This window comes from Anabrus simplex, chromosome 5 (assembly GCF_040414725.1).
Source record: "Anabrus simplex isolate iqAnaSimp1 chromosome 5, ASM4041472v1, whole genome shotgun sequence".
NCBI classification, from domain to species: Eukaryota; Metazoa; Arthropoda; class Insecta; order Orthoptera; family Tettigoniidae; genus Anabrus; species Anabrus simplex.
Genome location: NC_090269.1, coordinates 73,861,284 through 73,874,551, shown reverse-complemented (window position 1 = coordinate 73,874,551; position 13,268 = coordinate 73,861,284). Strand labels below are relative to the sequence as shown.

General features: G+C 41.1%; 1 protein-coding gene across 1 annotated transcript in view; it reads left to right on the top strand.

Moving 5' to 3' along the window:
* LOC137500982 (uncharacterized) overlaps positions 1-10,448 on the top strand; it is a 70,743-nt gene extending 60,295 nt beyond the window's left edge. Inside the window, exon 4 of the mRNA XM_068227770.1 lies at positions 10,174-10,448. Coding sequence (XP_068083871.1) covers positions 10,174-10,332 — 159 coding nt within the window. The 3' untranslated portion in view covers positions 10,333-10,448. The remainder of the gene's footprint in view (positions 1-10,173) is intronic.
* Positions 10,449-13,268: the final 2,820 nt, after the last annotated feature.

Below are 13,268 nucleotides of genomic sequence, written 5' to 3'. Positions count from 1 at the left end.
TGTATATTCCAACTCGACTCATCTTGCACTGTCTGCTCACAAGCCTCACTTGCGACTGTTTGCTGCTGTGTATATTCCAACTCGACTCATCTTGCACTGTCTGCTCACAAGCCTCACTTGCGACTGTTTGCTGCTGTGTATATTCCAACTCGACTCATCTTGCACTGTCTGCTCACAAGCCTCACTTGCGACTGTTTGCTGCTGTGTATTCCAACTCGACTCATCTTGCACTGTCTGCTCACAAGCCTCACTTGCGACTGTTTGCTGCTGTGTATATTCCAACTCGACTCATCTTGCACTGTCTGCTCACAAGCCTCACTTGCGACTGTTTGCTGCTGTGTATTCCAACTCGACTCATCTTGCACTGTCTGCTCACACGCCTCACCTGCGACTGTTTGCTGCTGTGTATATTCCAACTCGACTCATCTTGCACTGTCTGCTCACAAGCCTCACCTGCGACTGCTTGCTGCTGTGTATATTCCAACTCGACTCATCTTGCACTGTCTGCTCACACGCCTCACCTGCGACTGTTTGCTGCTGTGTATATTCCAACTCGACTCATCTTGCACTGTCTGCTCACACGCCTCACTTGCGACTGTTTGCTGCTGTGTATATTCCAACTCGACTCATCTTGCACTGTGTGCTCACACGCCTCACTTGCGACTGTTTGCTGCTTCGCCTTTCTGGCCTCCATTCTACTACGTCACGATGTTCTCGCATCTTCTCGGCTACTCTTCTCTCCCGTAAAAAAGTCGGCGCTGCCTTGCGACCTGGGTCGGTAGATGCAGAGTGGGTTTCGGCCCTTGGGTTTCGTCCCTTAAGAGGCCACGGTTTGCCCATTAGTCCAACAGCTCTGTACTCTGACCGGCCAAGCAAGCAGGGGAAAGTTGACCACGGCTCTACCGTGCCTCTACGCCTCTGAATTCGGGAGACGGGCCTGGGGTACAGTGCCGGACTTCACGCCTGGTCCCACCCGTCGACTGTTCTGAGAATGGTCTTCCGTGGTTTTCCATTCTCCTGCACTAAGGCGAATGTCGGGACAGTTCGTAGTATAGGCCACGGCCGACCACCCCCTCACCTTCTCCGCACAGCTCCTTCACCGTAACAAATCTGAGAGACGGCGTCACCGTGTAAGAGGCCCGCCTCCCGCTTCAGGGGAGGAATGAAAACGTTTAGTAGTAGTAGTTGCAACCTGCAGTCAGGCATTCTGTGTTAACTTGAGCGGAGGGAGCTGAGACTTTTTCGCACGGCTGGTCCGTTGCGATTTTAAAATTGTACCACCTTCTATGTGACGTCTTTATTATCCTCGCTATGCTGGGTGAGCAGAATTTCATTATGTTATTCTAAGCACATTGGATTATTCTTCTCCAACTTTGTCCCTCAGGCCTTATTATTTATTTCGAACTCTGGCCCATTCAGGACAGTTCTTACTGTTTATTTGATGAACTTCAAATCGTCAAATCTTGCACAAAGGACTCATAGCTTGGGCGAACGTTTCAAGGTTGAATCAAGTGAAAGACTGACTGATACGGAACTTTTATATACGACCTGCGTGCGTGTGTTAGAATATCTTTGAATTATAGCAGCCTAATTTTTACCATCTCTCACCCTCTCTATTCCTATGTTTCTCTCCCTTCTTGTCACTGTTAACATTGCTTTTCTGATTCCCTGTCTTTTCATTTCCTGTCCCTCTAATCTTTTCCTTTTTCATAATTTTGGCGATTCTAAATGTGTGAAAGTGACCTTCGCGTTTTATTAACTATAAGTGTTGGTGTGTAACTATTGTACTTATTCTTCTAAGGTGTAAACATTGCTACTTTGATCCCTTCTTAAAGGTCGATAAAAATGTTCTATCTTCAAAGACGTCTAGTCACGATCTCATAAGCATTCCCTTATATGGACATGCTATTTGTATCTACGTAATTGTACCTAGGTCTAGTCATGGTCTAATGATCCTTTTTTAAATTCTTCTTTGTATTGCCAAAGCAATATTGTAAAACTCTAGTCACGATCTTAATCAAAGGTTTTCCTTTAATGAGCTCCATAAAACTTTTGGAATTCTATTTTATAGTTGAAAGCAAAGCTGTCACGATAATTTAGTCTTGGTATTTGTGAAAATCCCTGATTGTAAAATACTTTCTTCTGTTGGTGTTATCAATATATTTTGTAATTTGAACTTTGTTGTTTGAGCTACCTTAGCTATCGGCATTTCCCCTCTTTCCCCGCTTATTATGTACTTACCACGTCATACCTTCTGGAAAATAGCCCAGCAAACCCTGCGCTAATTCTACTGATACTTTGCGGTTTTGATTTATGATTTAGACTTCGCTCTATTTCCCTGTATGGTCTGGCACTGGAGCTTGACAATACTTTATGTTTACCATGTAGCGACGTGCTTGGTGCCCTCTATTGCACACGTCTTTTGGCCCAGTGTTTTAACTTTTTTCTGCGCACAGACAGATTTCTACTACATTTTGGCATTCGTACATCATTATCCGCGCAATTTGTCATCATCTACCATCGACTGAGGTTGTACTGTTTGAGACTCCTAATGTTGATACACTCAATGTATATTGACCAGGAGAGGACTATGTCTGGTCGCCTGTTCGCTGTTGCTCGCTTAGCACCACCCAGGGATAAAGTATTCACGAAACGAATAAAGAAGAATCTGAAAGTCCTGATGGACAGTGTCCCAGATATATCGGAGTACTCCATACCTTTCACTGAGAATGAGAAAACTATTGCAATTGCTGATATCAAACCAGGCAAAGCACCAGGTGTGGATGGTATTCACCCAGAATATATCATTCATTGTGGGGATAGAGCTAGAGTATGTTTGTCCACATTCTAAAGAGTGGGCAATTGCCAAAGCTATTAAAGCAAACAAAGATCATAGCCATCTTGAAGAAAGGCAAAGCCAGCGATAAACCAGAGAGCTATAGATCTATTGCCCTGCTTAGTGTGACATATAAATTACTAGAAAGGCTCCTTATCAATAGAATTGGCCCAAAGATCCTCGAGAAAATCCCAGTGGAGCAGGCACGATTCAGACCGAACAGAAGCACTACAGACCAAATAATGTCTCTTACAACTTACATAGAAGCAGGTTATCAGAGAAAGCTTAAGACATCAATGGCTTTTATTGATCTGAGAGCAGCCTATGATACAGTTTGGAAGGATGGCCTACTCTTCAAGTTTCTGAAAGTGATACCATGTAAGACGACTGCCCGGCTCTTGAATAATATGCTAAGCCAAAGACTTTTCCAAGTAAATATGGGGAATTCTGTGAGCACCAAACGATCACTAAATAATGGACTTCCTCAGGGTTCTGTTCTTGCTGCAATCTTATTTAGCCTATATGTCTCAGACATGCCTGCCACATTTTCAAGAAAATTTGGATATGCCGATGATTGGACTATTGCTACCAGAGATACAACATTCAAGAAATCCCAGATAACCTTAACGGACGACATAAAAGTGTCGGTACAGTACTTTAAATTGTGGAGACTTACACTTAATGCCAATAAAACAGAAGTATGCTGCTTCCATCTAAACAACAAGATGGCTAACAAACAATTGCAGGTGTAATTGGAAATCAGTTATTGAGACATAATAGATTCCCTAAATACCTAGGAGTTACCTTAGAACACTCTCCTTTAGAGAACACCTTCGTAACTTCCAATTCAAAGTAAGAACTCGCAACAATGTAATCCAAAAATTATGTGGTACAACTTGGGGTTCAACAGTAACTTTACTCCGATGCAGCGCTTTGGGATTTGTGTTCTCGGCTGCTGAGTACTGCGCTCCCGTTTGGCTGAATAGCCCTCACACCAACCTCATAGATACGCAGCTCAACACCGCGATGCGTCTCGTCACTGGCACAATAAGGTCTACACCCACATATCGTCTACCTATTCTCAGCCATATCTCCCCACCAGATCTTCGACGTAAAAACGCTCTCTTCAGAGAATTTAAGAAATTAATAAATAATCCCCAATCACCAATACATGACGACATCGCCGATGTTCATCTGAATCGTCTAAGGTCCCGAAATCCGCCAATAAGAACTGCAATAGAACTGAAGAATACCAACTTCAACATTACTAAGGAATGGCAAGGAAGATAAGATACTAGGCCTGAGTCAACTTTGCCACACATAGGATCGTCACTGCCACCTGGATTTGAGCTTCCTGGGAAAACCTGGTCTACTCTTAACAGGATACGATCGGGCCATGGTAACTCCGCAGATTTCCACTACAAATGGAAAATAATTCCTATGCCTGACTGCGACTGTGGTGCCTCTAAGCAGACCATCCTGCACATTATCAGCGAATGTCCAAAAAGAAAATACAGTGGCGATATCAGTGACTTTGCTCATCCGCTTCCAGGGACAGTTAGCTATATAAATAACCTGGATATAAATATAGAGTTTTGTTCTTCAAAATCACTGTGTGTTGTATCTGTACAACCCTACGCTGAATAAATAAATAAATAAATAAATAAATAAATAAATAAATAAATAAATAAATAAATAAATAAATAAATAAATAAATAAATAAATAAATAAATACATAAATACATAAATAAATAAATAAATAAATAAACTCAATGTATCATCCCCCCCCCCACTATCATGAATACGTAACAGTTGTAAGGTGAGGCGCGGACGGGACACATGATGAGTGAGCCGGTGGCGTGTGGGGCGGGAAGGAACGTGTATAGGGAAATACGCCGGAAGAGTATTACATTTGGTGTAGCCGTTGATTATTTTGTGAAGGCAGCATAGATCGGAGAACTGTAAATGGTTTCTCAGGTCAAGTATACCCAGATAGTTCATAATGTCAGATTTAGTTTTGTTCTTAAAAACAGGATTGCGAGTTTTAACAATGAAAGTGGAAAAGTGAAAAATACTATTGAGTTGAGATATGTTTGTAATAGCAGATGAGGAGCAGGTAGGGGAGCAAAAGTCAATAATTGGGAGAACATAGAAGACAAAGTATAATTTTAAGGCGTTAATACCATTAACTTCAGTGAACCTGTAAAGAATGCCTAGCGCACGCATAGCACGGGTTTTTATAGACTGAATATGAGCAGAGAAAGTTAGTTTACAGTCTATTATAACACCTAGGTCTCTTGCCTGAGAAGTCGATTGCAATGTATTTCCCTGGATGGTATAGGCAGTGTTCATTCCCTGCTTTAGCAATGAAGAGGAGATTGTGTTGCACTTCTTAACATTGGGATAAAGATCCCATTTCTTAAACCAGTCACCACACGAATTGAGAAGAGTCTGAAATTCATCAGAGTCATCTGGCGTAGACACTTCTCTTAGGATTTTCAGGTCGTCCGCGTACAAGAGGACGGAACATTGACTATTTTGGGTGCAAGGAATTGTGTCATCGATATAGAGAATAAAGAGTAGGGGTCCCAGAATACTGCCCTGAGATACAACTGATAACACAGATAACTATGATTCATTGAGTACCACTCTTTGTTTTCTTCTAGAGAGGAAACTTGTTATCAATGAGAAGACGAGGCCATGGATATTAAATCTGGTAGCGAGCTTATGAAGATGAAGTGCGTGATCCACTGAGTCAAATGCTTTGGCCAGATCTATATAGATTAAATCTGAGATTTATTTTATATTGCCGAAATGAGGTGGTGATTGAGAACTGTGAGGTTAGTAAGGCACGATTTTCCGGGAGTGAGTCCGTGTTGTTCTTGGCAACGGACGTTTACTTATACTTGTCATTTGACTTTGATGGCCAGGAAGGATTAGTTGCAAATTTGTAGGGTTAAGTTTCAGGCCGTGCGCAGCAGACCAATCACTAACAGCCTGTAAGTCATTGTTTATTAAGTCGATATTTTACTGAACGTCTCGTGCTATGGAGTCTGTGTAGAGTTGAAGGTCGTCAGCGTACGTATGGTATTTGCAATGTCTTAAATCCGATGATACGTCAGTCGCAAACAGTGAGAAAAGAAGAAGACCAAGTACAGTGCTCTGAGGGAATCCTCCGTTCAAGAGGAAACGATTTGATTATTACCTTTAACACTTTCTTGTTGTCCATGAAAATAGGAATGCATCCAAGCAATCGTATTTTGAATAAAATGTTGAGTCTTCAGTTTTACAAGTAATATGTCAATGTCTACGCTGTTGAAAGCTTTACTACAATCTAGTAGTATCAGAACTGTGAATCGTCTTCTGTCCATTGCTTGACGAACGCCCTCAGTCACTTTGAGTAATGTTGTAGTTGACTATGTACTTGTCGGAAACTAGACTGGAAAGGATTAAGGAGATTGTGCATTTGAACGTACTCAGATATTTGTGTCTGAACCACATCTTCTAAAATTGTATATAAAACTGATAAAAGACAGACTGGACGATAGTCTCGCTCGTTCGAATGCTTTTGACTTTTCGGAAGAGGTAGCACAATAGCCTTCTTTCAGAGAGATGTATATGTGGAGTATAAACGAGAGAAATCGTTTATATCGATTATACTGGTAATATATTGTTAGTACAAAAGCAAGTATTAGTTTGACCATGCCAGTCCCAATGTCATTAATTCCTTTCGCCTTCGTGCTTATACTAAGGACTGCTCTTCTGACTTGGAGAGACGTCACATGACTTAAATAGAATGTGTCTCTATCTGGGATGGGGTGTGTATCGTAATGGTTACAAGTCTCTGTTTGTCGTCAAGTCGTACTGCAGAGGAATCAGCGGTAAAGTACTGTAATTTTGTCTCTGTTCTTGCTCTTCGTAAGTCCAAAGTTATTATAGATTTCCGCAATGTCGTCGTTGTTCTACCGTTGGGCGTAATTAAACTGTATGTATGCCACAGTTAGCATTTCTTATTTGTTGTGTTGTCTTGTCTCGTAACTTCCTATGTTCGTCAAAGTTTTGTACGGTGGGGGCATTTGTGTATTGTCTGTGAGCACAGACTCTTAGTTTCATTATTTGTCTAATTTCGTCATTTAACTCGCCGCTTTGGGGCATGCTTGTCAAATATTACTATTAAAGGAGGTGACAATATATATCGTCTATATTGTTATAGTTCGTTGTGTCATGCCAGGCTATTTTTCCTGAGTCCTCTAAGATTTATTTATATTTCTCAATGGTCGATAAGTAATACATTTCTGGGAGGGTTGCGATGGCCGGCGGTTATACGAGATGTATATTGCGTCATGTGCAGAGGTAACAGGTACAGAGGTTTGACCAACATTGAGAACTCTGCCTGAGTTACTGGTAACTACAAGATCTAATAGTGTGTGAGAATGAGATGTGTGGTGAGTCGGAGAGAGAGGTAAGTTGTTCATATTATAGGCTTGAAACAACGTTTGGAGTCACGTGTATACGGAATTTGTTGTGTTTATTAAGTCCGTATTAAAGTCTCTCATAATTATTGTGTGTGGGAAGTCTGGTAATAATTCAGTTAAGTCAGCTTCAATAGCTTCTAAGTGACCTGTATTTGGAGCTTTGTGAACTACTCTTGCAAAGGCTTTAATCCCGTTTGCTGTTATTTCTACAAACATGTAGTATGGTTTCCTCTTGTACATGCCTGGTGAATGACCTAACAATTTGGGTTTGAGGCTGGTTAAGAAATAGACACTTCGTTTGTGAGTGCGGTCATTTCTCAGAAGCGAGTAGCCTTCATGATAACACGAAGGAGACGGACTGTTATGTGTTAACCATGACTCAGACACTAGTATCACATGGAAAACAGCTGGAGTGAATATTTCTACAACCTCGTCCAATCGGATGGCTGCTAATAAGATTTGCCCGTGTATGGGGTTGTGGGATACTAATGGAATACCATAGCCTAGGGCGTCCAAATTGATCTTGTATGTTACAAGTACTGAATTCGAATCTTGCTGCAAACACCACGGTGTGCTAAAGAATCATATCTCTCTTAAGCTCAGAGTTGCAACCATGTTCTGCGCGTAGAGCAGGCACATATTACTTGCTATAATGAGTCCAGCATAATGTTCCAGGTGGCATTAACAATGCACTTGACCGTAGGCGGTGTTTATGTGGTGATATTTATTATAATTTCCTTAGAAGAATATCTGAGAATACAGAAAAGTCAAGTCTTCGCAAACGATGCCTAGGCGTGTGAGAATAAAAATTAAAAACTGCGTGACTCAAGAAGGGTTTGAATACTCACTGCTTCAAGTAGCATATCCAGATACATCTACCATTCATAATTCCGAGCACATACTTCCAGGGTGAAAATTCTACCCTTAAAAATCTGCATTCACGAGGAGAGCGAAATTTCTCGCTTCGAAATATTTCTGATGTGTTACAGCCTAATGGCACGGTTTTATATGTTGAAAGTTCTAACGGTAGTAATTAATGTTCATTGTTATTAGATGTACAGCACTTGCGTGCCATGGATTATAAAGTACAGTAGAGAGCACGGTTCTGCCAGCTTCCATGTGATGAGACTATACAAAATGGTGGTGAATTGACATATCTGTAATAGTACTAACCTATCGCGTTTTCAATTATATCGTGACAGCCATTTTCTATCGAATTCAATTGGTCTATTGGAACAATCAGGTGCACAATTAATTATAGGAGTGGCTATGGTTTATGCAGAAGAGTAACATTTCGTGAAAATGACTTGAATATTAGACACCGCTCTACATAAGATGGTACAGTGTTTCTGACATGGGCCTGACTAACTGCATCTTGTTTCGTTTCTTCATTGTCTGGGGAAGTCTATACCAGGTGTATGCATAAGTTTCTGCCGGTTTTGCGGTAAAGAAAAGACGTAATTTTAAAGGGAAATTCGTTTTTGTTTATTCAAAATATTGGCCATCGGATTCTACACACTCCGTCCATCAGGGACCCAACTACAAATTTGCCTGGGTTCAACCTTCCTCGCTCCACCTCGACCACAGTCAAATTGATACGCTGCGGAGTAGGAAGAAATGCTTCTGCTCTGCATCAGTGGAGCTGAAAAGACTCTCCAGCTTTTGACTGTGGTGTTGAAGTGCAAATCATCCTGCACCTGGTTCCATCGAGGATATCATCGAGTGATCTCTGAGGCACTGTCTTGGCTGGAAGAGCTGGACATTCGTCTCTAAGAGACTGAATGTCCCCCCACATTAACCTTTTTAATGTGGATTTTGTACATATATTTTGTGTGTATATAGTCAATTTTTTGTATCATTTAAGAGCTTGTACATAGTCGATTGTCAACTGTAGCTAACCATTCGTCGAGCCATTTTCCAACTTCCTCGAAATTGCTGAAGTGCTGCTCTACAAGCGCGTGCCGCATTGATGCGAAGAGGTGATAGTCAGATGGAACCAGGTTGGGGCAGTACAGCGGGTGCGGAAGGGTGTCCCATCGAAGGGATTTAAAGGTGTCTTTCACTGGTTTTGCTGTGTGAGACGGCGCGTTGTCGCGTAAAAGAATCACTTTGTCATGTCTTCTGGCCCATTCCGGCTGTCTTTCGATCAATGTGTGATTTAAATTAAACATTTGTCGCCGACAGCGTTGAGTTTGAGTTGGGTCATCATCCAGTAACGCCTGTAATTGCTTATCTCAGCACATTTGTGGTCTACAAGAGCGCACTGCAGTTAACACTGATATTAACACGTTTAAATTATCGAAAGCTGTCTCAGATGTTCTTATCGATGGAGCGTGTTCACCATATGTTTCTACCAGCAAACGTTGACTTTACGCAGCTTTTTTATTTTGATTAAATATGAAAAACAATGCGTGCTGCATATGTTCTTTTTCAGGTACAACGTCGACATGATCACTGAACGATACAACAGAGAAGCTAGTGTTTGGCGGACTCAACTTGTGTGTGTTGGTAAGTTAATGTCAGATGAACAAACGGACGTATGTGTCAAATTCATACTCTGCGTATCGTACTATTCGCTGGCGCCATCTAGTAGTAAAACCGGAAAAGACTTATGCATACAACTGGTATCGGGAAAAAATGCACTCAAAATTGCTGCGAAATATTGTGCAAAATAGGAGTAAAAGAATTTAATTCCTAACTGGTTGCAAATATTCGCGAAGAAATATTGGAAGTAGTACCACATGGTATAATTTCTCGGTCATTTGATTTAAACGGTATTCGGGTTAAACGTTTTTCGGTTAACAGAGGTTATTCTGTACACATAAAGTATAATTATTATAATGGTAACTTCTTCCTTTTCAGGGCACCTTTGAAGTAAAAGACTTTCCCACAAAATGGGGAATTCAGAAGAAATTTCCTGAGTTGCCATACGGAAAGTTTCGAGCTGAAGTAAAAGTGTTTTCAGGTGATGAATACGCCGGATGCTTTTCTTTAACAGTGGAAGTAGTGGAGACCGCATGACGTTAGAGTAACCATGCATTAAATGTATTTCCCTGTAATATCTATTAATATAACCTTAATTATGTACTTTATTTGAATTGTACCATAAATTATTCAACATGTGGTCATAAAATAAATTTTCACGGTTGCATTACTTGTGTAGTTCATTTCTTTCGTCATAGCCCATATGAATCCCTACAAAAACGTCCCTGAATTTGCCTGACTCTTAACACACTGCCATAAATGAAATCATACGACAATATTATGCAGTTCGGTCATAATTTAATGTTCATTTTCAAGGACTTTTTATTTTGATTATTACGTCGGTTTCACCCTATTTCTCTCAGTCAAACTGTAATAAATTAACAGAGTACAACCACATATTTAGGAATTTAAAGTTATTTCCCTGATAGGAAATCTTAGAACAGAATAATACACAGCACATTAATAAAATAATTACTGTTGCTGGAGAGTACTTGGGATATCGCTCTGTCTCTGTTGTGAGCACCACACATTCACTATTACGTAGAATTCCGAATTGTACGGAATGTAGACAACGACATTTCGAGCCAAACATTCATAAAATGCGGAAGATCCGTTTTATTCTACTAAATGACAGAGTTAACCAGACCTCCGCTGGGCGTCCATGATTCAGTTTTGAATAATAAAACATTCTTCAGCTGAAACCGTCCAGGCTTCTCCAGCCATACTAATTTAGTGTACAATCCTTTAACGCGATATCACTCGATATCAAGATTATCCGCCATCGGCAATTATTCATAAAGACATATTAATTTAACTTCAATCAATTGTAAATAAGGCTGTTGGAATCATGCTATATATATTATAACAACATTTACTATTTAAATTATTATATTATGTAGGATAGCAATTCATTATGCACTGTAAATATGGTCAATGTTGAGACAGAGTTTGTGTCATTTCATATCATACAAGTGTACACGGAAAAATATTCTTGAAGCGGGGAATTTGGATGACTCACGGGGTTTAACTCATGAGGAAAGGTATTACACAGCGACCCACGTGCAAGGCTAGCAAGCTAGGAGACTACATCATAGCCATGCCTACTGGTTACTTGTGAAGAATGAAGAGAGGGAGATGATAATGAGATCTACGAATCAGATGCTTCGTTGTATACAGATTTGGTATTGAGCTGTTACTAGGAGTGGGGAGAGGTCCCTCGCGAGCAGTACATAAGCAGAAGGCAACCTCCTAGGACAGTTATGGATACAGCGCCTTCCGTCAAAAGTACAGGCCATTTTACAAACACAGACCGAAATGCCGCTAGATAAGGTTGCCATCCTGGCCGACAAAATTCTTGAAGTTTCAACCGTGTCACTTCCCGCCGCTGTACAGCACCAGTTAGAGAGGTGAGCCAGCTCACGAAGAGGATAGATGAACTCTCACACCAGATGGCAGCACGGCAAACTTCCTTCCACGCACGCTCTCGTTCTCGGAATTTGCCAAGGCATCCTAGCATCAGCCGCAGGTCTTCTCCGACAGCCGGTTAACAAGGTGTCAACTGGTACCATCGCCGCTTCCTAGAAAAGGCACAGAAATACGAATCGCCTTTCCGTCAAACTCCGATGGCAACCAGTGATGGCGGTAATTGTTTGCCCAACAGAAGGAACCGCCCCTTTATCACGGATAAGAGCAGTAAACATCAATTTCTGTTCGACACTGGGTCGGATTTGTATTGCTTCCCGCATAAATTCCTGAATGGGCGTCGCCATCAGACCAGTTATGAACTCGCAGCTGCCAATAATTCCACAAACCACACATACAGGACTCTGCACTTGAAACTGAACCTCAGACTCCGACGAGAACGACTGATCCCACCCTCCCTTCCAAGATGCCAGTGAATACTTTGCCTGGTATACTGATCAGTGAGATACCTCAATAGTTGTTGCAATTCTTCCTGTTCCCTTGCTTATAGATAGGTGCAATTACTGCTTTTGTCCAATCTGAAGGTACCTTACCAACACTCCATGCTAATTTTACTACTCTATGAAGCCATTTCATCCCTGCCTTATGACAATGGAGTTTATTATCCATCCTTTACACTTCCTCAAGCATCATTTCACCAATATCATTTTCCTCCTCCCCATTTGCTTGGCTGTTCACAACACCACAAGGATGATTTGCTTTTACATTGAGAAGATGTTCAAAATATTCCCTCCACCTCTCCAGTGATTCCCTGGGATCTATTATGAGTTCACCTGAATTACTCAAAACACTATTCATTTCCTTTTTCCCTCCCTTCCTAAGATACTTTATTACTGTCCAAAAAGGTTTCCCTGCTGTTTGACCTAGCCTTTCCAGGTTATTTTGAAAATCTACCCAGGACTTCTTTTTGGATTCAACAACTATTTGTTTCGCTCTGTTTCTTCCATCTACGTACAACTCCCTGTCTGCTTCGGCCCTTGTTTGGAGCCATTTTTGATAAGCCTTCTTTTTACGTTTACAAGCTGCTCTCACTTCATCATTCCACCAAGATGTTCGCCTTTTCCCAAGTTTACACACAGTTGTTCCTAGGCATTCCCTTGCTGTTTCTACTACAGCATCCCTGTATGCCACCCATTCACTTTCTATATCCTGAACCTGCTTACTGTCTACTGTTCGAAACTTATCACTAATCATATCCATGTACTTCCGTCTAATTTCCTCGTCTTGGAGATTTTCTACCCTTATTCGTTTGCAGACAGATTTCACTTTCTCTACCCTAGGCTTAGAGATACTCAGTTCACTACAGATCAGATAGTGGTCTGTATCATCGAAAAATCCGCGGAAAACTCGTACATTCCTAACATTTTTCCTGAATTCGAAGTCTGTTAAGATATATTCTATTATGGATCTGGTACCCCTAGCCTCCCATGTGTAGCGGTGAATAGCCTTATGCTTGAAGAATGTATTCGTAACAGCTAAACCTATACTAG